This window comes from Magnolia sinica, chromosome 2, assembly GCF_029962835.1.
Source record: "Magnolia sinica isolate HGM2019 chromosome 2, MsV1, whole genome shotgun sequence".
Lineage (NCBI taxonomy): Eukaryota > Viridiplantae > Streptophyta > Magnoliopsida > Magnoliales > Magnoliaceae > Magnolia > Magnolia sinica.
The window spans coordinates 22,190,395-22,213,757 of NC_080574.1; the positions used below are offsets into that span (position 1 = coordinate 22,190,395).

General features: G+C 41.4%; 1 protein-coding gene across 1 annotated transcript; it reads left to right on the forward strand.

Moving 5' to 3' along the window:
* The first annotated feature begins 8,954 nt into the window (after nt 1-8,954).
* Nucleotides 8,955-20,181, forward strand: LOC131236617 (protein ROLLING AND ERECT LEAF 2-like). The gene is made up of 4 exons (XM_058233913.1): nt 8,955-10,650; nt 10,745-10,962; nt 16,614-16,837; nt 18,824-20,181. The coding sequence occupies exons 1-4, from the start codon at nt 9,288-9,290 to the stop codon at nt 19,611-19,613; spliced, it is 2,595 nt and encodes an 864-aa protein (XP_058089896.1). The 5' UTR covers nt 8,955-9,287; the 3' UTR covers nt 19,614-20,181.
* The last annotated feature ends 3,182 nt before the right edge of the window (nt 20,182-23,363 follow it).

A 23,363-nucleotide genomic window follows, 5' to 3' on the forward strand; every position in this document is an offset into this window, starting at 1 on the left:
TAGTGAAGAAGGTGGGTCGAGAGATATTCTGAAGTTGCGAGTGACATTACGCCCATCATTCATACATACATGATGCTAACACTTGCAACTATTTCATTTAGATTAGGTGGACTAAGCTAGGACATATGTAAATATTTCTCTTAATCATATTTTGATGAAATAAGGCCAAAAGTCAATAGACCTAAAATTCAAATAGGAGGGAAATGAGAAGGAAAGAATATACCATGGTTTAAACCTTCCTGGGCTCCACATTGATGCTTATACGCCATCTTAACCCTTTTGAAGGTCATTCCCACTGGGATGAAATGAAAACACACAAAATTTAGCTTGATGAACCTGTTGTGGCAATGAGAATATTTCAATGGTGGTCACTAAATCCCAACCGTTTGCTCTCGTACGGCCATTAAGTTGTGGATCAGCCTCATTTTCGATCTCAAGTCCTAAAATGAGCTCGAAAAACGGGTGGACGGTGTGGATTTCTCACAGACATAAGGTGGTCCCACCTGCATACCAGCACGGTAACTTCCTCAGCAGGAAATCCGCGTCCGCAAAATTGCTATCTGTCACACGCGTGTGACTCCCGATTGCGAGTCCGCTCGCCCTTGTGCCACGTCATTATACCCGGTGCGAGTAGAGTTGCATGTCGTTGTAATAATGAAATCAAGGGAAATATACGGTAGAGCAGTGAGAACCGTGAAATGGTAGAGCAATCTTCAACAGAACACGTGGCAGGGTGATGTATTGTTATGATTGGCCCATGTACTGGAACCAGGATGGATGGCTTACGTTTCAAAGTTAAAACACATGAGAGAATCCCGATCGTTATTTTTGTTTATCGAACTGTACATTTGACCGTTAACTGTTTTTGTTTTCCACCGTCACCTTAATGTCCACAGATCAGATGGCTATGATTGTCCAAGGAGAGTGAATTTGAACAGATAAACCATCTGTGCTAGGTCCCTATATATGGACGGGCCTGATTACACATAACCCTGCCGCATGTCCCATGAAGAGACGGCTCTACCCTATTACGGTTCTTCCCGGCTCCTTGTAATCTCCCATAAATCAAAGCTTAGATGGTAATGTGGGCCCATCCTAACTTCTCCTGAACTACCGGTCGTGAAAAGAATGCTCCAAAAGATTATTTTTTTTAAAAAAAAAACTTTGCTATTCTGGCATACAGTGAAGTTTATATGCAGGCACTTAAAAAATAAAGTATCAAAATACAGGTAGCTAAGATTGGACCTTCTAAACGGTGGACCCCACTTTAGATGGACCACAAACGAATAATTACAGTAATTCGATTAGTCATCTAGTCCATCAGCTGTATGGATTTAACGGCTGAAATAAAAATTAGCTCGGTCTAAGTTTAGCCAACGAAAATCCTTCTCTATTTCTTGTAGGGGTGGGCATTGAGCCGAGTCAAGCCGAGGTGGGCCAAGCTCAACTCGGCTTGTCCATGATGTACTCGAGTTCAAATTCGTGCTCAAGCTCAACCTTGAGCTCAACATTGAAGCTTGCCTTGTTTGACAAAGCTATCGAGTCGAGCTAGTGGTTTAAATCAAGTCGAGTTTACCTCGAGTCGAGCTCGACCTTTTGCATATGTTAACCATTAGGCTTTTGATCTTTTCATCAAAGAAGCTAATAGACTATCCAGTAGCCACTTCTTGAAGAGGACAGTTACGTTAATTATTTGTGTTAGTGATCTTTCCATAGAATCAGTTGGTAGAATATCAATTATATCATTACTGATCTTTTCATAGAATTAAGTTTGTAAAATACCAATGATATCATTACCTCATTTAGATCTGAGAAAAACATTGTTGATGGTACATCAATTCATATTAAAAAAAAACATCATATAAGTTTCATAATCCTAGTTATGAAATCATGACTATGGATTAAAACAAATCAACAATGGACACTCATATTGGGCATTTATTTGTGATCTTATAATAAGTGGGGCCAGTAAGATGTCCTAGGTTAGATTGAGCATTTATTCGTGCTTGAGATCTTTCCATCAATTGGGCTCAAAAGTACATGCACTGGCTACATCTTGAATATGGATAATTGAATTAAAGATTGATGCTTGTGCTATGTGCTAACTGAGTCTAGATTGACGAAAATCAATGGATAAAAAAAAGGGGGTGGGTGCTAATCGAGTCGGGATTGACGAAAATCAATGGTCTTCTTCGCTCGGCGAGATCGATCAGGCAGGTAGTGGGTAGGCTGTAGTAGGCAGGCAGCGTGCTGGTCGTGCACCGGTGGTGGTGGTCTGGTAGATTGCTACTGGTTGGGTGCCGAGCCGGGTGCAGTGGGTAGAGAAAGAGAAGAAAGGGAAAGAGGGTGCATGCGGGCAGCGTGCTGCGTGCTAGTCTTATTAGAGAGTGGAGAAGAGTGGTGGTGGGTGGTGGTGGTCCGGGCGGGCGTGCGGCTAGCAGTGGGTAGAGAAAGTAAAGAAAGGGAAAGGGAAAGGGAAAGGGAAAAGGGGTGCGGTCGAGTAGAGTAGCTAGGGTTTCTTCTTCTTCTTCTTCTTCTTTCTTTTTTTTTTTTTAAAAAAAAAATTAAAACTTAAAACTTATATAATACATATAATATATAATATATAATATTATTACTAATTGAGCCGAGTCGAGCTCGAGTTGAAATACCCCCTGGTCGTACTCAGCTCAAACTCAACTCAAGCTACAAAATATAAGCTTGACTTGGCCCGAGTCGGCCATTCAAGCCGAGTCAATCCGAGCTAACTCAAGCCAAGTTGAGCAAGTTATTCGAGCCAGCTCGACTTGTGAACAACCCTAGTTTCTTCTTCCATAATCTAAGATAGGAGAAGGAAGAGATAAGATTCTATGGTTAAAGATTTATAATAGAGTTCGAATGCAATAATCAATTTAATATTTTCATGCATAAGAACAATAATAATAAAAGGTTGTATTGTACAAATCATATTTCAATATGATGAAAGATCTACAGTGGGCCCGGAGCCTTCACAAGTTCTAATTGCTTGCGTATCAACCATCACATCTGCCAGTGTATTAATAAGTCCCTGGCTTTACGACAGCCGCATATATATAGTCACCTGTTTGTGGACTGCCTAAGTTTTGGAATGACTTTAAATTCCATGTATTTACAGTTTCAATGGCCCACTTCAGTTATGGTTCAGGCTGGATTTTAAGGCCTATGCCTGAGATGGGGCTGCATATAATGAATGAATTGGATTGCACTCACAGATCAAGGTGGGCTCAACACATTGTAATGTGTTTTATATCCACACTATTCATCCCTTTTGCTCACTCATTTTAGGGCTCGAGCTTAAAAGTGAAGTAGATCCAATGTTCAAGTGGACCCACCACATGAAACAACAGGACAATGACACCCATCAGGACAATAACACCACCTTTGATACTTTTTGAGGTCCACCATAATGTTTATTTCCTGTAGAAGTTGTTCATAAGGTTATTTAGATTGAGATTTTGGAACTTTTAGGGCTTGTTTGGGCAGTGGGTTTAGAAGGAATTAGGTGGGATGGGATTCATGTGGTCCTGTGCCAATTCTACTCCATGTTCGGGAAGAATGGAAAAGCTTGGAATTAGATTAGCTGGAATTGCATAGGTTCCGTACCAATTTCACTCTATGTTAGGAAGTCGTTTAGGTCTCACCGTGATGTGTGGGCTATATCCACACTGTCCACCCATTTTTCGAGATTATTTTAGAGCATGGGCCAAAAAATCAGGTAAATCTAAAGCTCAAGTGGACCCCATCATAGAAAGCAATGGGGATTGAATACTTACCATTGAAAACTTCTTTGGGGCCACATAAGTTCTGGATCTACCTCAGTTTTAGGCTCACGCCATAAAATGAGGTTACAAAACAAATGAACAGTTTAGATACAACACGTGTATTATTCTCTATAATTTCAAATGATGGTGGGTATATGCATTCAATGTACCACCGTTCTACCAACAAAGCATGGCATTAATCTTATCCCATGGCAACATGGGACCATCCCTGCCATGGGTAATAATTATGTGTTTTTGAATCCCATCCCACCTAATCCCTTCTAATCCCACCGCCCAAACTTAATTTTTCTAGAATGTTTTTAATAATGAGCGTTTTCAATTATCATCATTTCTTATAGTGTGGTCCACTTGAGTTTTTTTATCTACTTTATTTTCGATGTCATAACTTAAATAAACTGAAAGAAAATAGAGGAAGGCACAGATAAAACACGTGCCTTAAATTGGGCCCCACAAAGTCCAACACCACCTAGATGGGTGGTGTTGAGGTCACCACCCAATCCGCTACCATAACAACAACCATGCCTTTGGAACGCATGCGCTGATTCGGCTTTTTTAAAAGGGAGCTTCGAAAAGGGCAGATGCATATTCAAGTTCAAAGGGTCCACCGAGGTGGGCCATGCTTTGGTGAGAGTCAGCCCAACTCTTTCACAAAATACAAGCTCTCCCGTCTACCTCACAAGATTCAGCCTCCAAAAGTAATTGTCGGAATTATCCAATCTGGATTTTGAACCGTATGGCTTTCTATCTAATATTATATTCTACAATTCCATGCTCCTTAGGACTACCAAACCACGTTCATTTTAGATGGAGCATATGTCTAAAATCGCACTGGTCGAAAAATCCTGACCATCCAATTGATGGCTTCCAAATAAACGGTGACAAGTATAACAGTGAGTGGTCAAATTCCAAGGATAAATCAGATGGTTATTGTCAATATTTGGGTCAGAGGTTTACACGGTCCGGAACATTGGGACAACCCTAGGCAGGCATTTGAAGCGTCCCTTCCGTTTTTTAAACAGTGGTGAACTATCACAGGAGTCCCGCCAACCAAAATCATACATGAAATGAGCGTGACACCCGTCCTAGGCTTGTATTGCACGTTACCGTTTGACGTGTGTTTTTATTCGGACAGCTCTGGAAGTTACTAGAATCGTATCTGTTGAACGTGGACCGTCTAAGTAAACAAAAGCACGCACCACGTGCAAAGGCACCACACGTTTCAATAACACCAAAGGTTGGTCGCTGCGTTGAACCTGTAGCATCCAGATAGAAACGGCGGCCCATTCATCAGGTGAGCAGAACATTTAGACCGTTCGTCGTCGATTTTCTATCTATCCATTTGATTGCGTACGTGTGGCCCACATGATTAGTGGACCTGATGGTTTTTTTTCGTCAACCCACGTTGGATCATTTGATGAACGTCCCAGATACCGCATGTATATGCTGATTTGGCACGTGTAGTGCGTCTGTGCTTGGCGCTTGAAAATTGGGCATCTGGAATTTGGATTCCTGAAAGATAATTATAGCCGTTCAACCCTAATGAAAACCCTAACCCTACCACAAATTATAAAAAAAAAGGTCTGGGTTGGAACGGAGTCCTCGCGATCTACCATTGGTGGGAAGATGGGCCCACATGTTTGCCGGTTTGGTAGACAAGCCGAATCGTAATGTCGACTATTTGCTGCTCGGTAGTAACTGTACGAGGTCATCTTTTTGCTGGTGCAAACAGGCCACGGTGCAGAAACTCTCTCTTCTGAATATCCTGACCGTCAGATATCTACAACACAGGTTGGAGATGCACATCCAGGGGTCTACACTCAAGGTACAATCGCTTGGCTCAGATGGTCTAGTTATGTTGTAGGCCGTGAATCCCACAATCAAGGGTGGAAGATACCCTAGTATCTCTTGAGTTTCTGACCTGGCACAAATGTCGTTTCTCTGCTGATCGGTGGGACCCACTAGTGGGCCTCGGAGTGGGTCCTGATTCTCAACACGTAGATGAAACCGTACACACGTGCGGACGAAAGAGAAAATCCTCTTCTACGATCATCAGTTGGGCTGTTCACTCGATCGCAAACGAGGCCTATCAATTCAGCAGTTAGGCCACACGTGTACGTTGATCATTTGACATTGGTCATTTCTCAGCCATCCATTTTCTCCTCCGATTGTGGCCCTATTAATTAACGGACCCGTCTAATTTCTCAGCCAGAAAACGCTGAGACTATGCCCTGGCTGATGAACGCCCTGGATCTCTTACACGCACACTTCACTGGTTGTGCAAGTAGTGGGCCCAAACCGTGACGCGTAGATGACATCGATTCCGTCCATACGACGCGACCCAAAAACAGAGGCCTTCCAAAACACAAGTGTCGCGGACGGTCCATACCGCTGGAGAAGTGTGCAAGTGGACGCTGAAATCTTATTGAGGCCCACCGAAGGTTTTGATCAGGTTGATTTTTTGTTTTTCCATTAGTCACGTTACGAACGGTTGGATGGCATATAAATATCACGGTGGGCCCAGGAAAGTTTCCACGACGACGTGTCCTCCAACTATTTCCTATCGTATGGCACACTTGAGTTTTAGACCGGCCTGATTTTGGGCGCACGACCTGAAATTGGCTGGTCCAAATGATGGACTGGGTGGATGTTACGTAACCCCCGCTGTTGGGTCCCAAAGATCTTTTTGTTGCGCGGACAGCTTCCCACCCTTCCAACAACCAGTGTAGGAAATTTGCGCATTGAAGACTATTTACGTCATTGCAGTTGGTTCGTCGTAAATCTCGGTGCATTTCCGCGTACTGGAATCTGTCACAGCCCCTGCTTTACGCACCGCGTAAAACGCCCTATCTCTGTGATCCACACCATCCTTTATATGTCAATCTACTCCGTTCATAATGTTTTTAACATTATTTAAACTTATTTTAAAAATATCATCCTTATATGAAACTTTTGTGGGCCACTTCAATGGGAATGATGTAAAGTTACTCACAAAACCAATAAGTTCCCAAGGTGTAGACCTCCAGAGATTTTTATCAGACCGATCTATTTATTATACTAATCTTGGTGAGTTACACCATATTAACGGGTTTGATCAAAGAGAAACAACATGATGAGCCCACAAACAAACCTATGGTTCGCATCCCATCTCCTATTGTTTCTGTAGTGTGGTCTACCAGAGTTTTTAATATATCTTAGGACCTGTTTGGAGCGTGGATTTGGAACCCCGCAATCCTCCCCGTGTGTTTGGGACGCGGATTGCGTCCTACCCCCGCCCGGACGGTAATCCGTCCGGGTAGGGCTCTGTGGGTCCAAAGTGATGTAAGTTTTTTATCCACGCCGTTCATCAATTTTCTCAGATTATTTTAAGGTATGAGACAAAAACTGAAGTAGATACATAGCTCCAGTGGACCACATCAAATAAAGCTGCAGTGATAATGACTCTCACCGTTGAAACCTTTCTAAGGGCCACCATGATGTTTTTTTTACCATCCAACCTATTACTAATGTCATGCAGACGTGGATGAAGTGAGAACACAAATATCGACTTGATCCGAAACTTCCCCAACGCCCAAGAAGTTTTTAACGGTGGAAATTAAATCCCCACTTTGTGGTCTACTTAAGATCTGTAACTATCTTATTTTTTGTATCATATATTAAAATTATTTGAGAAAAATTATGAACGGCATGGATAAAACACTTACATCACTGAAGTGCCCCACAGAGCCCTACCTTAACGGGCTAACATCCGGGCGGGTGTAGGATGCAATCCGCGTCACTGTGTTTGACACCAGTGTGTGAATAAAATTTAATCCAAATATGCCCATCGTATATGTAAGGGTTTGAATTTAATTACTATATTAATTTTAATATATGTAATTAATGAGATATATAATTTTTGACGCAATAGTTGCGATAAGCCTACTGAAAGTTGCTTTGCCCGAAAATGATGAAACTCCGAGTCTCAAATGGACCACAAGCATAATATATTGGCTGACCAATGATTTTTGGTCATTTATTTACATACGCAATATTTGGATAGTATTGGACAATATTTGGATAGTGCTGATTTACATGACTAATATTAGAATGGCGCTAATTATTATCAGTAGGCCATCTGCCCAATAAAATGATAACGCATAGTAGCGCACATATTACACTTGCAAATATTGAAATGATTTTAGGGCGTGCGATTAGAAGGGATTAGGTGGGATGAGATTCAAAAACACATAATTATTACCCATAGCAGGGATTGTCCCTGTTGCCATGGGATAAGATTAATAACGTGCTTTGTTGATTATATGGACGTACATGGAATGGATATACTTATTATCAGTTGAAATTATTGAGAATAATATACATGTGTTATACGTAAACCATTCATTTGTTTTGTAACCTCATTTTACAGCATGGGGCTAAAAATGAGGTAGATTCAAAACTTATGTAGCACCAGGGAATTTTTCAATGGTAAGTATTCAATCCCCGTTGCTTTCTATGGTGGGGTCCACTTGAGCTTTAGATATTCCTGATTTTTTAGCCCATGCTCTAAAATAATCTCAAAAAATAGGTGGACAGTGTGGATATAGCCCACACATCATGGTGGGACCTACATAACTTGCTAACAATGAGTGATATTAGCACAGGAACCAATGCAATTCCATCTACTCTAATTCCAAGCTTTTCAATTCTTCCCAAACATGGAGTGGAAGTGGCACGGACCAGATGAATCCCATCCCACATAATCCCTTCTAATCCCACGGCCCAAACACGCCCTTAAGTAAGCTCTCACCGTGGATTACAACCCCCGTTTACTTTATGCCGCCGAAGAACCGGGTCCCCTCCAAATCCACGATGCAAAACGGCCCCTTATATTTTACCCAAGAAATAACTCGAAGATAGAACCTGATGGACAGAGCGGATTTCACGTAAACAACTGGTGGGCCCCACAGATCACACGTGTTTTACTCGCTACTAAACCAGGTGTTGCAGAGGACTCCGTTCCCATTTCCGCCAACTGTCGTGTCAGGCGGGCCACGTGGAGTCCTTTCCTGCGCTCTTTTCAAACATGCGGGTCAGACAGCGTGAGGAACCCGTGTAGGCGTGTGGAATTGAAAAGGCAAATGCAAGACAGGCAAACAGAGGGAGAGGGAGAGGGAGAGAGGGAGAGAGAGAGATAGAGCAAAAACGGCGAAGCGGCTCGGCTCTCGCTCGTCGATGATTATTCCGTCCGTTTCAGATGGCGGATTCCACGAGCTTTCAGAGAAAAACCTGAAAACCCAACCCATCTTTTTTAAACCTTCCCAACCTCTTTTAAACAAATTCGGTAAGAAAATAATAATAAATAAAAGAAGAACCCGCAAACCAGCAGCCGATTTTTTTAAAAAAATACCTCCCAAATTGAAAAACGAAGAAGAAGAAGAAGTCTTCTCTTCTAGGGTTTGATCTGGTCCTGGGATTAGGATTTTGTGGTGGTGGGCCACCCATCCTGACATGGGCTGTGGCGGTTCCAAATCAGACGATCTACCGCTCGTAAGCCTCTGCAGAGAAAGGAAGGAACTGATCAGAGCCGCTGCTGACAGTCGATACGCTCTCGCCGCTGCCCACGTCGCCTACTTCCGTACTCTCTCCGACATCGGCCACGCCCTCCATCGCTTCGTCAACGAGGAGCTTTCCGTCCTCCCTCAATCCTCACCGTCCGCTCCTTCGTCGCCTGTCCTCACCCTCCCTCCTTCCTCCAAAGGCAAATCCTCCTCCTCTTCGTCTACGTCTCTCTCCCACTCCATTTCCCAGCACAATTCGCCTCCTGAGGACTCGGATTCCCACCTGCATTTCGATTCGGAATCTGCGTCCAATCACACGGACGAGGACGCTCGCAGAAGCGACGGTGGCGGGCCGTCCAGCCCGTACCAGCCCGCGGCGAATTACTACTACATGCGGTCGTCGACGGCAGTTCCTTCCGTTGTGTATGAGCAGCCACAGCCGCAGCCGCTCGACCCATTGCCGTCCAGCCCATCCAATTACTACTACATGCGGCCGTCGACGGCTATCCCTTCTGTTGTGAATGAGCAGCCACCGCAGGGGCAGCCGCACGACCCTTTCTACGGGTCGGCGGGGTACTTTGGCTTTCAAATGGGATCGGCAGTAAACGATCCTTATTATAATGTCCAGCGGAGTCCTGAAAGGGCTCCGATGCCTCCCCCGCCACCCCCACCGCCTGAGGTCTCAACTTGGGATTTCTTGAATCCTTTCAGTTCGTTCGAGAACGGGTACCCTGGATATGGCTATGGATATCCGCAGGGAAGGTATGGATCGAGTTCGAGCATTAGTAGTCCGGATTCAACCCGAGTGAGGGAGCGAGAGGGGATTCCGGATTTAGAAGACGAAATGGCTGATCAAGAGCCGCTGCCTGTAAAAGAAGTGAAAAGGGAGAAGAAGTCGGAGGAAGATTTGGGCAGTGGTCCCAGTGAAGGGACTTCAAAGGCAGGGGCAGCAACAGTGCAGGATGATGGGAATGCTGGTTTGGCATCGGAGAAAGAGAGTAAGAGCAGTCCTGGGACCACCAGTGGTTCGAAGAGTACCGGAGGGGAGGGGCGTGTTAGGAAGAAAGGAGTGAGTTTTGAGATGGAACAGCCGGCAGTGGCAGAGAGCATTGAGTCTGCTCGGCCAAGTAGTTCAATTTCTTTGTCTACTAGCCATCGGACGCAGGATATCCGGCAAGGCACGCGGGATATTCGAGAAGTCGTGAAGGAAATCAAGGATCAGTTTGAGACAGCAGCAGATTGTGGCAAGGATTTGTCAGTGATGCTTGAGGCGGGCAAGCTGCGGTATCGGCGGAGGAATCCCATATTGGAAGGTGTGATGATTGAATCTCATTGTTGATTGAAAGTTGCTTTCTGTATTTTGAGCTATTGTTGGTGTGTTTGCAAAACTTACACACCTTGCAACAGCAATCTCTTGCAGGATGCTTGATGCTGTGGCTCCTCCTGCATTGACATCCTCACGGCCTTTAACTAAGCAGTCAAAACGGTCGGCTGCAAATAGTCCGAAAATGGCCAAGGCCCGGGATGGGGATTTTGAAAAGGCTGCGGGTATGAAGTCTGGGAACCTTTCTTCGACTTTGGAGAAGCTTTATGCATGGGAGAAGAAGCTTTATAAGGAAGTTAAGGTATGGCATCCGTGATTTTTCTAAACACTTCATAACACAGTACACACTTTGATAAGAGGCTCTTCTTTTATCCCGTAAGCATTTTATATACAAATGCTAGAAGACATCTAAAGATCACTGTGTAGAAGGACCCAAAACTGCTTGCCAATAGTGAATGGAACTATGGTCTTGTCTTGAATTTTAACGATAGCATCGATGTAACTTGGTAACAGATTATCATGGATTTGAAGAATAAACAACCACAGGAAGTTAAGTAAAATTAGTGGGCAGCACAATAAGTCAATCACTAAGAAGAAAGAAACAACTGCCAATGAATTATGCCATTATCCATTGTTGTGGTATCTTTTCAGAGTGCTTGGGGCAATGATCTATTACATTAACAGTAAGTGGTTCGAGCCAAACTTACTGAAAAGAAAAGGTTTTAGAGAGGTCAAATCATAAATAGTGCAACCTTGAACAAGTCACTATAAAGATTTGGGAAGAATCAGGAGGGCTTTGGGAAGGAGTTAAAAGTTGTGTGGGTGGTTGGAATATCTCTCTAGTGTTTCTAGAGCTTGGTCACGATTGGGTATAGGGACTGAGATGGTGATAAATTATGGTTTTTGGGCTGTGAGTTCTAGTCTTCTTTATTTGAGTGGTTAACGGAAACGGTCACCCCCATTACATGATACGGGGTTTGAATTAGTTCGTCATGGAAAAAAGGGGCCGTATGGGCCCGTATCAGTTGATATGCCATTACAAGCCGATACAACCATAAAGGGCCCATTTTGAAATTATTTCCAACTATTCTCTCATTTTCCACTTCTTTATTCATGTTAAGCATGAAGGAAACTTAAAAACTAAATTTAAGCTAGATGTAGGATTGTTTTGAAGATCAAAATACAAAATTGGGTAGGATTAGATGAACTGAAGCTGAGTGGACCATGTCGGGAAATATCTGAAGCACTAAGTATCATTTTTCTTTTATTTTTCGATCTTCTTTTTGTTGTACCTATTGTAATGCCCCCTAATCCACCAAATCATGCTCAATGTGTGTTCTGAGCTTAAATAGTGATTATGTAACGACCTATAATTGTGCCATCAACTCGTCATTTTATTCATATGTCAACTTGTAATCTTAATTATATATTGATATTAAATATTGAGAAGCCTAAACATGGGAGTTTTACTGTTTTAGATTCAGTCTCAGGTTAATGGTATGAGGCAGACCGAGGCAACAATCTTACTAAAGAACGGCCCATTACAGCATCAAATACATGTCCAAAACTAGAAAAGAATACATAGTTTGTATACTCATGATTTTCTGAAAATTTCTAATATCATTTTACATTTTTTTCCTTTAAAAAAAATCTACTGTCCCATGGTGAATCATTACCGAATACCTTTTGGGGGGACTGCTGTGACTTTATTACAAGAGTTAACAAAAAGCCAATCCCTTTCTTGTGGTACTTTATAGCAGTTATCAAAGCCTCTCTTCCTATTGAGTATCCTTGTCTACTGTCTCTATTTCAAATGCTAGTTTTAGTTAGGATGAGGTTAGGAAGACTCCATAGGGTGATCCTGTGGAGAGTAGAGGAAGAGCACAAAGTTCATTTGATGAAGTAATATAACATGTGCGTGTTCAAAAGAGGAAGACATGGTTATGGTTGAGCTTCTTTTTGTTTTGTTTTGTGTGTGTGTGTGTGTGTGTGTGTGTGTGAGGTTTGAGCCTTTTCTGCCGTGCTCATACCTTAAATGTGCATGTGCATGGGCGGGGGTTAAAACCTCTCTTTTCCATTAGAATGAATAGGTCTTAGGGAGGTCAATTTTGTTCTGCTGCATCTTTACTTCATGTAACAAGAATTGCTAGGGGAAAAATTATGGGAAATTAATAATTTAAATAACTAAACCATGCAATATGAAATGACATGGGGCTTTTAAGCAATTTAAAGTGCATTTAGGGTGAAACTATGTCATAAGCCAATCCTTGAGTGCATTCATATAAGTCCTTGTGGAGATTGAGGAGACTTGTGAAAAGGTGTTTTAAGTTGCAAATCCTCACCACCATCGTCACGGCCTTGCCCCAGCTATTTGCAGTAGACTTACGAATCCTTTTACGCCAATCAAACCTAAGGCTCCGTCCTTTGTAAGTTAGCATACCTTCACATCCAATCTTACCACCTCAATCCAAAACCTTTTAGGTCTTCCTTTCATCCTCCCTTTTTTTCTTTTTTTGAAGGTTCCTCTCATCCTCTCTTTAGGCCCTTCAACCCTAGTCAATGTTCCCCTCGTTATAGAGCCATATCCAGTGTTCACTGCACAGGTTTTAAGGCAACATGGTTGTTAAAGACGAGTGAGGGGCCCAAAAGTTCCTACAGTTTAGTGTTTCCTAGGATTTGGTGGGTTGTGATGAGTTCCAAAAGGTGACTATAGGAAGGATGAGAACGGCGATGGAATATAATTTCAGCACAATGAAGTATCCCTAAGGGTCAGCTTTATTGGTTCAGTTCGCTTAGCTCCTTTCAGGAGTCTACTTTAAATATAGTTTTGACAGGAAAGAGAGAATTCTACAAGAGTCTTTGCCAGCAATACTATCTCATCTATATGATATCTCTGGATTACAAGCTGAGAACAGTGTGTGAAGGTTAGAGAATTATTGATCTTTTTCTGTCGATCTCTGTTGTGCTTTCCTAGGAAAGGAAGATAGTCTTCCTTCATGTGGGTAAGTTTGGGAATTGTCCTTGCTGAGTTCATGTTTTTTGTTGGAAGGCATGCTAACAGAAGATCATCTTTAAAGCTAGGGATTTTGGTTCAGAAGCATGCATATGGTGTTGCATAAGGCAGAAGTTCTGGTTCAACATATTTTTCTTCAATGCATTTCATGAAGTTTTCCTCAGCCCATCAGGTGGGTCAGTTCATGCAAGCACTGATTATTGATTTCATGAAGCTTTCCTCATGAGGCCATTCTCCTATGAGGGGCTTTACCCCTCTTGGGAATGTCAATTTTGGAATTGTTCTGCATCGTGTCCCTATTTCGTGCATAGGAAGTTATGCTGAAATTTTATGTATTTTAAAGCATCGTTTATGGCAGTTGAAGTGGGCAAGGAGTTTTGAAATATGGGCCATGTGTAGGGCGTGATTCATGAGGAGTTCCAAGACATTAAAGATGGGGATATGATTGGAGAGATTGAATTTCCTGCACTCAAAGAGACGAGAATCAATATCATGTTCTGGATCCAAAAGGACACCTTTAGAATTCTTGAAACTGACTTTTAACTGTAGCTCTTAGGGCAGTCCAGGATTTATTGGGGTTGCAGGGTAGTTAGAGACTATGCCAATGTGAGAGTGGTTGATATGAACAGTGTTTTCAATATCTTGCAATATCACCGATATATCCCATGATAAATCTGTTATCCCAGTTGGGCAATATGAAACTCAGCTTTAGTATTCATATTTCATGGTATTGTGCAACATATCGCATGATATCGCGACATATTATGAATATCATGATATTGTGTGATATATCTACACTTCTCCTTTATAAAATCTTAATGTATCGTGTCATATATTGATATCAAGTGCCATATCGAAGGGGATAAAAAGGAAACCAACGCTGTTTTGCCTGGAAAATCCTAAAAAATTCGTAAAAATCGTTTTTCTTTTTTCCTGCAAAAAAAAAAAAAAACCTCTCTAGCACATTGTAAGTTGATTTCGACCAGTCGACTCTAGTTTGTTGGAAGAAAATGAAATTTATCTGAAATTGCAATCGGAAGCTTCTTGGGGCCGGATTCTAAAAGGTGTGTATTTTTTAGTTTTGATTCGTTTTTATATGTTGTAAATATTGTCAAATGATAAGAAGTCCATGATTTTTTGTGTTTTGCATGAAAAATTATGGATTTGGAGCTTCAATTTTGAGATTTGGGGAGATGGGGTGTGTTACAAGAAATTAGGAAAGAATCAAAATTTCTCCAAGTTTTCCCAAATCGATTGCAATCTTAATGTCCAAACATGAAATCAAACATGTATATAGCTTGATCTACACATTTTTGGCAATTTTGGGATTTTTCGGAAAAAAAATATTTTTTAATTAAAAAATAATTTTAAATTGTTATAAATAAATAAAAAAAATCGATATACAAAAGCATATTTCTGGTTTTCTACTTTGTCTTTTCTTTTGAATGTAATGCTTGTGTTTCCATATATGTCTTTGTATATTTATAAATTTTATGAATTGACTTTGAATATAGTTGCATCAGTTCAGTCAGACAATGCATATATTAAGACCTTATATAAAGTAAACCTATTATGCGCAGTTGTTTTTTGTGATTTTTTATTTCTAAGTATGTATTGGTGTCCTTTTTTTTTAAAACAATCCTTTAAGTTTTAATGAAAAATTCGACCAATTTCGCTATGTTTTCTTGTGTTTCCCAACAACGGTGATAAATTACGCGATACAACCAATATATTTCATGCGATAACTGATATGTATCCGTATCCCAAGGGTGTGATACATTGCATGATAATGATATGGAAAACATTGGATATGAATACTTTCAGTACAAAGGAGTTCAATTAAGCGAATGTTCTATCAGTATCATGTTATGGAAGAAGACTTTTGAGCAATGCTATTATGTGTTCTCTCTCAAGGAATCAGAGTTTCACTTCTTTGAAGATCTGTAAATTTTCTAGGTTGGATCTTTAATTTTCCAATCTTTTATTGCTACCTTATCACCTTTAATGAAGCAAGTGAGGTAGTGACTCCTTGGCAGAAGTTGACTGTAAACCTGCTTTGACCATTGCTAATACTATCCAAATCTTGTATCACGTCGTGTTCCTTTTTGGTTTATGTGGTTCCTTCTCCTATCTTTTCTCTTAAAGTTTTTTTTTTTTTTTTAAATAATTTATACATGTATATAAAATAAAAGATTATTTATACTGCATAATTAATGATTTTTTGCTTGTATGTTGCATGATGCTAGAATCTGGGATGTTGGGAGATGTGCTACAGAAGTATTTTCACAGTGTGTTGAATTGTATCTTGGTCATTTACATTGTGATCTGGACGTCCCATCTGCCTGCTGGTGTGCAAGCAGATGGCTAAAAAGGGCAGTATCCAGAAAAGTTTTAGCATTGTTTTTCTTGGCTTTTGTTTATTTATTTATTTTTATATAAATAGGTAGGAGGAAGTAGGTGTGCAAGCAGATGGCTAAAAAGGGCAGTATTCAGAAAAGTTTTAGCATTGTTTTTCTTGGCTTTTGTTTATTTATTTATTTTTATATAAATAGGTAGGAGGAAGTTGTGAGATTTGATCCCAAGACCTCTCTAAGAGAGGAGAACGTGTCTGACCAGTAGAGAACAATCTGCAGTCATTATCTTGACTATTATTTATAGTGTTATGTCAGTCAGTTTAGGGAAATTATTTTCAGATTTGTGGCATCTCAGCTTCAATTCATATCATGACTCTGTCCTGTCGAACTTGGGAATAGGCTTGGCCTTGATCTTGTTTTCCTTTAGCATGTTAAAGGTGGGTGTGGATGCCTTGATGCTCGGTTTTAGGTGATATTTGCATTATTTTATGTTATTTTGTTGGTGGGATTTTACATGTTTTGTGATACTACTCAGTTCCAGGCCAATTCTTGTTTAATTTGTTCAGGTGATTGTGCTAATTTTAGGATGAAGAAAAGCTGCGGTTAATTTATGAAAAGAAGTGCAAGCAGCTGAAATATCTGGATGATAGAGGCGCAGAGTCTAACAAGATTGATGCTACTCAGGCTTCAATAAGAAAGTTGCTCACAAAAATTAGCATCACTATCAAAGCCGTTGATGCTATATCAAGCAGGATACACAAATTAAGAGATGAAGAACTGCAGCCACAAATGACTGAATTGATTCAAGGGTATGAATTTGAATCCTTCCATACCCCCTTTTTTACCTTTCTTTTTTTTGCCTGTCTTGACATATTCACTGGACTAATACTTTGATATTGGTTATGATGCATTATTGATCTCAGCTGCTAGAGACTTAATAAGGATGACATGGTATTTTGATAATTTTGTTATTCTAAGATATTGCAACACGCAATCTTATTCCCGTTCTTTACTTGATTCTACAATATTATGCCCAACTCAGCTAACTCTTAACACTAACTGTGCCTCTAAATTTGTTCGATTTGTTTTTCTTTACTATTTTCCGATATGCATAGTCATTAAAAGAGTGCATTAGTGGTTCTTGGCATTCTAAGAACTTCAGATGGGTGTTCAGCCAGTTTCATTTTCTTTTGCTATTTGTGGTGGAATTCAGAAACATGATAGAGAAAATGCCTTGGTCCGATGGACTTCAGCAAAAGCAGTTTGGACCAATAGCATGCTGGGAGGAGAAAATGAATATTTCTTCTTAGTTCCTAGCTAACTGCGCTTGTACATATCATATGCCCATTCAAAATCAGATCACCCTGTATTTCATAATGGCCACTTCTACCCATTTTTCTTCCTTCAATTTACCTCTACTGGCACACCCTATTCCACAATAGAAATAAGTATGCGATTCATCATCGTCTTAGCCGTCCTTCCGTCAATTTGGGGCGGATTCTAAATGGTAGGTTGGCAAAAGCTCTACAAGTACCACATCTCTCTTTTACCCAGTCTCTTGGAATCAGCCATTGCAGAGAGTCACACTGACATCATTTGCATGCCAGCTACTGCTCCCGCACAGTATTGACACCCAGCCCAAGTATTAACAAGCCCCAAATGGCGAGCTGCCAAAATAGGGGCTCCAGTAGTGGCTGCACAAAATAGCAAGGAACCCGCTGATACATGATTACAACACTGCTCAAATGCCAACAGACTCACACCATAGGTTGAACCTGAGCACAACTATTGCACGCTACCCACACTACAAAGGGAATTTGCTAACACCTCATTTTTTAGAGCACGCAGTTGCAGATCAGCCTGCTAAGTATACGACTCTTGATAGGATCAACCGAGTAGCATCCCTGTGTGACGATAGCACCATTGCCACACCCAACAACATGGGAAGTAACAGAGCAGGTCAATTTTTTACTGCAAGCAAAGAAGGAACCAACAAGGGTAGAACCCAAATGATTACATCTTCAATATGCGAAAGCACAGGAAGGTCCCATGAAGCACAAGTCCATGATGCACAGCCACTACTTCAAGGTCCCACCTCATGGCACCCACAAGAAAGAGAGCAGGAGGTTAAAGAAGCATTTTCAGATAAGTTCCCCCCTGTATCATGTAATGAACATGGCTACCTGAGTTGGCAGTTGTTACCTAGCACACTAATGCACAACCATTGGACCAAAAGTGGAAAGTGAATGCTCAAGTAGTTGGGAAGAGCAACGGACTCGATGATACCTCTTTACCAAACACCATTCACATGCCAACACAATTATGCACCAGCCCAACACTCTACTTTAGCCTAACTGCTGCACATGATCCAGTGGGAAATTTGCAAACAGTTAACCTCTCTAGCATGCAATGCCATACTAGCTGGTTGTGAACTGTGAGATATAATTACATGATTATGGGTCGATGATTCAATTTTTCATTTCATTTCATGCAATTGCTGCTTAATTCAGTAGCAGGTTACAATCCACCATAGCTCAAAAAAGAAGAAGTTTACAGTCCATATTAATTCATATGATTTGTTTCAAGCCATTCACCTTGTTTCATACGTCATCTCTTAAATGGCTTGGGCTCATTCTTATGTGTATGTTTGAAGTCACATTTCTTCACTCAGTCATACTATGCTTTTTGTGATTAGTTCACGCGAAGTAAATATTCCTTTATTCACTAGATGTTGTCAGTTAGAACTAATCCAAAATTTGGATTCCCCTCTCACATGACACTGATTTTATGTGCAGGTTGATAACAATGTGGAAGAACATGGTTAAGTGCCATCAAAAGCAGTTCCAGGCAATTCTAGAAACCAAAAGTCATAATCTCAAAGGGAAAACCGGTATTCAAAGAGATTCCAGCATGAGGGCTGCCATGGAGCTGGAGCAGGAGCTCCTAAATTGGTGTTCCCGTTTTAATGACTGGATCAGCACTCAAAAAGCATACATTGAAGCCCTGAATGGGTGGCTGCTGAGGTGGCTACTCCAGGAACCGGAAGAAACGGCAGATGGTATTGTACCTTTCTCCCCAAGCAGAGTTGGGGCTCCTTCCGTCTTTGTCATCTGCAATGATTGGTACCATGCAATGGAGAGAATATCAGAGGCCGAAGTGTCAAGGGCAATACACACATTTGCTGCAAGAGTGCATATGTTGTGGGAAATGCAAGATGAGGAGCAGCGCCAGAAACTGAAGGCTGAGTATCTCTCCAAAGACATTGAGAAGAGGCTCAAATCTCTGCACAAGGGGAGTGGAATGCAGGGGAATCGAAGTGCACTGGACGGTAGTGTTGTGTTGGTCTCTGAAAAGGATAGCATTGTTCTGCCCAATGATGACCGCAAAATGGCATTGGATTCAATGAGAAAAAGGTTGGATGAAGAGAGAGAGAAGCACAAGGAAGCCGTTAAACGAGTACATGAGGTTGCTTCCGGTAGCTTAGACATGGGTTTTGTTCCAGTTTTTGAGGCCATGGAGAACTTCACTTGTGAGACACTGAAAGCTCACGAGGAAGTGAGAATCCAAAGCAGCGGAGGCACATAAGGATATCAGATTCAGTTTGCTGATTTGGATCTTCCTGGAAATTGAATCCTATGTGGGTCATGACCACGGGGACAGAGTTCCACCAAGCGCGGGCAGCACACGGTATGGCTGGTGAACACATTGTTATAGCAACTAGAGAGAGGTTATGACCAATCAGCTGCTACTACGATGAAGCATGGAAGAAGTGGGTTGAGAGTGCACGACGGCAAGAAAAAACACTGAAGAGCACCAGCCGTGAGGGTTCGGTAAAACCCACTGCATACAAGAACAAGCAGCTGAACAAATGTATTCGGGTTTTTTTGGCAAAACCCAGTAGCGGCAGTCACATAGTTGATAATCAAAGCTAACAAAGGGATATGATATGAGTTGTACAGAATTCATTGATTGGTTGGTTGGTCCGTCCATTGGTTGATTGGTGTATCAGCGGGCCTGTGTGGACGGCGGGGATACCAGTAGAAGGATACCCATTTGTTTTAACAGTTACAGCACCTTTAGCAAGTAGAGAAATATCCAGTTTTGGTGAGCTATTAATTCTATCTCGATTCCTCAGATGCAAATAGAAGGGGAATTTTTTTTTTTATATATAGAAATTGAGTGTTAAACAGAGTGTTTGTATCATCCCATCTTTAGTTGGAAAAAGGAGTGATGTTAGATTGATATGATCTTCCTTCTCTCTCTTCCCTTATGTTGGATTTTCTTGGAATTTATTTATTGATTGGTATTTTTTATTGGGAAAAAAAAAAAAAAAAAATTGTTTGGGAATTCATTGAGCTAGACATGCGGGAGATTTGCATCTTGGGGTAGCTTGAAAGTCATGACCATCTGATACTGGTGCAAGCAACTTTGAATTTGGAACAGGTGATACATCTATTGGGATGATGGTTTTCATGACTCAGCTGTTGCCTTTTCTTTCAGGGGTCTGGAATGCTATCAATGGTCCACGCTCACTGGATGAGATTGAATATAGGGTATTTTGGGGCTCGGTCAATCCATATTGAAGCCTAGCAATCAATGGTCTGGATTGGCAATTAGTGGGGCGAGTTCTCTAACTCTCAAGGCTGGAGGAGACTGGATGTGGACTCCGAGGGTCATATGGTGAAAGAGGGATCACATGATCAGGATATGATAGTGCCCTCACTCCTTGAATTCGGAGTGTCCCATTACCATGTGATCCGATGCGGATTGCCTACGGGAACTTCCTGCGACAAGAAGATAGATGGGACCCATCGTGATGTTTGTGAGAAAACCAGTACATCTATTTTGCCGGATCATGTTAGGATGTGGATCCAAAAAATGAGTGATGTTTGTGAGAAAACCAGGCCATCTATTTTGCTGGATCATATTAGGACGTGGGTCCAAAAAATGAGGCAGATCCAAAACTCAAAAGTGGGCTGCAGTGATGTTGTGAGAAAACCACCGATTCCATCTGTTTTGCCATGTCATGTTAGGATTTGGGTCCAAAAAATGAGGCAGATCTCAAGTGGGCTGCACGACAGGAAACAGTAAGGAATCAATTTCCACTGTTCAAATATTCATGGGGCCACAAGTTTTGGATCAGGCTTATTTGTGCTTTCAGTTCATCGGCCATGTCCCAGCCTAACATGATCTAGCAAAGCTGATGGACGGGTGGATTTATCATAGACGTCAGTGGGCCCCACCTAGCTTCCTGTCGCAGGAAGTTCCTGCGACAACCTGTCTACGGCAATCCGCATCCCCTGTGATCGCAAGATACAACAATGATCCCCATGCCATTAAAAAAGAAAAAGGAAAAAGCCCAAGGCTGGACAGCCTAGATCTTTTTCCTTCTTTTTTCAAAAATAAAAAATAAAAAAATTGAAAAGATAAGATGGCAAGGTTCTACCAATGTGGAAATTTGGTGGGAATCACAGGTCCAGACTGGATCAGCGTGCCATGGGCCCCACTTACACAAACTCAAGGCTCGAGGATAACTGTGCAAGTACCCAAGTCGAGGTATTTGAATTTTTGAAATGAAGGGCCCACGTGGTCGGGACCAGTGCACAGACCGGTCTATTAGGATTTTTAAAGTCGGGTTGTGTCAGAAATTGACCATGCCATCATGTGATAGCTTCTGGTCTGGTCTCTCTTTTCCATTTTTCTATTATTATTATTTATTTAAATCTGCCAAATCAAGACATATTGTCTGATGGGATTCCAAAGGAGGACCGCATCATCATGTGATGGCTTCTGGTCCAGTGCACGTTGTTGACTGCTTTGACGTTTCTGTCTTTTGTTAATATTCTGTTTGTTGAGAAAGTATCCAATGCTTTCCATTCCTCTTCTTGTTTTCTTTTTTTCCCTCAAGAGATGTCAGGCAATCACTCCCCTTCTCTCCACGTGGAACACGTAGACTACATCTAGACTCTTCATCTACCTGACCCTACCTTAAGATGGACGACCCAGACAGACGGTATTTCGATAAATTCATTAAGGGATGACAGTATTAGTATACTATAGTATTGCATTGGAAAGTATCGTCTGTATCTATATTTTGATGGTTGATACATCCCTCTGATTTTTATTTATTATTTTATGAAATCCAATGTTATACTGAGATGAATAACACTGGAATGGATCACGCATGGCTATCAATTACAAACAAAGGATATTTTGAAGATGGTTCCTGACCATGAAATCAGTTACGATTGAATGATGTTTTGTGAATCCAGTTTCTAACCATCCATTGGTGTATTCGTTGAGATGGATGGTAATGAGAAGCTGGTGGTAGTTTTGTAGTATTTAGTATTGTTCAGCCTTTTGAGACTTTTTGGAGATCAAGGCCCACCACAATGAGGCCCACCAGATGAAAATTCTGGGGAATCTCAACATCAATGGAAAGGCGACAGACTATCATCTTCTTAGTTAATTTACAGCATGCTTAGCTCAAGTCAACGTGCCCAGTAGGTTAATCTTACTTAACTAGTGACACCTCAAATGGATGGGGATTCTTTTACACGAGAGAGAGAGAGAGAGAGAGAGAGAGAGAGAGAGAGAGAGCAGACTATGGTCCACCCATTAGATAACTTCTAACTTATCAAGTGCGCATCCAATCCGTTTAATAGATTGGCTCCACCATAAGGAACTCATCGTGCAAAATTCAGCCTTATCCACTCATCCAGTAGACCACACTTATATTTTTCTATTTATCAATGGCTATACACTGTTTTCTATGGTGTGGCTCACTTGATGAGTGGATAGGGTTGATTTTTTATTTTTATTTTTTAAATTTTTTTAAAGTTCCTTAAGGTGGGACAAACCATTGAACATGTTGGATGTCCCACGCAATTAACAGGTTGTAAGTTATCAACTGGGTGTACTGTAAGCTGCGGTCCAACCGGTTGGACTTGAGACCTTCTCGTGTGTGTACGCGCACACACACTGGGCACATGGCATTTTTGTAATTATCAGATAAGCCATTTTAGACACCAACATCTTAGAATGCCATTCATGATTTTAATTACCTGAGAAATGCTCCAAATGCTCACAGACCACTATTAACTCACATTACTCCTAGTTCCATTGGCTAACTTAGACAAAATCCAATGGAACCATCTAAACAGTCCATTAAGTCTACAACACATTTCAAGGGTCACCATGGCAAAATAAGACTGATGGGATGATTACATCCAACCTAGATTCAACCTCCTTTTTTCTTGTAGTAGCTTTCTAACCATGGACGGATGGCTAGGAGAGCCTGGCAGAAGAATCACATGCAATCCGTGATGGGAACTA

Coding starts and splice junctions, on each gene's coding strand:
- LOC131236617 (XM_058233913.1), top strand. CDS start 9,288: ATGGGCTGTGGCGGTTCCAAATCAGACGATCTACCGCTCGTAAGCCTC. Junction 10,963..16,613: donor AGCTTTATAAGGAAGTTAAG/GTATGGCATCCG, acceptor TGCTAATTTTAG/GATGAAGAAAAGCTGCGGTT. Junction 16,838..18,823: donor ATGACTGAATTGATTCAAGG/GTATGAATTTGA, acceptor TTTTATGTGCAG/GTTGATAACAATGTGGAAGA.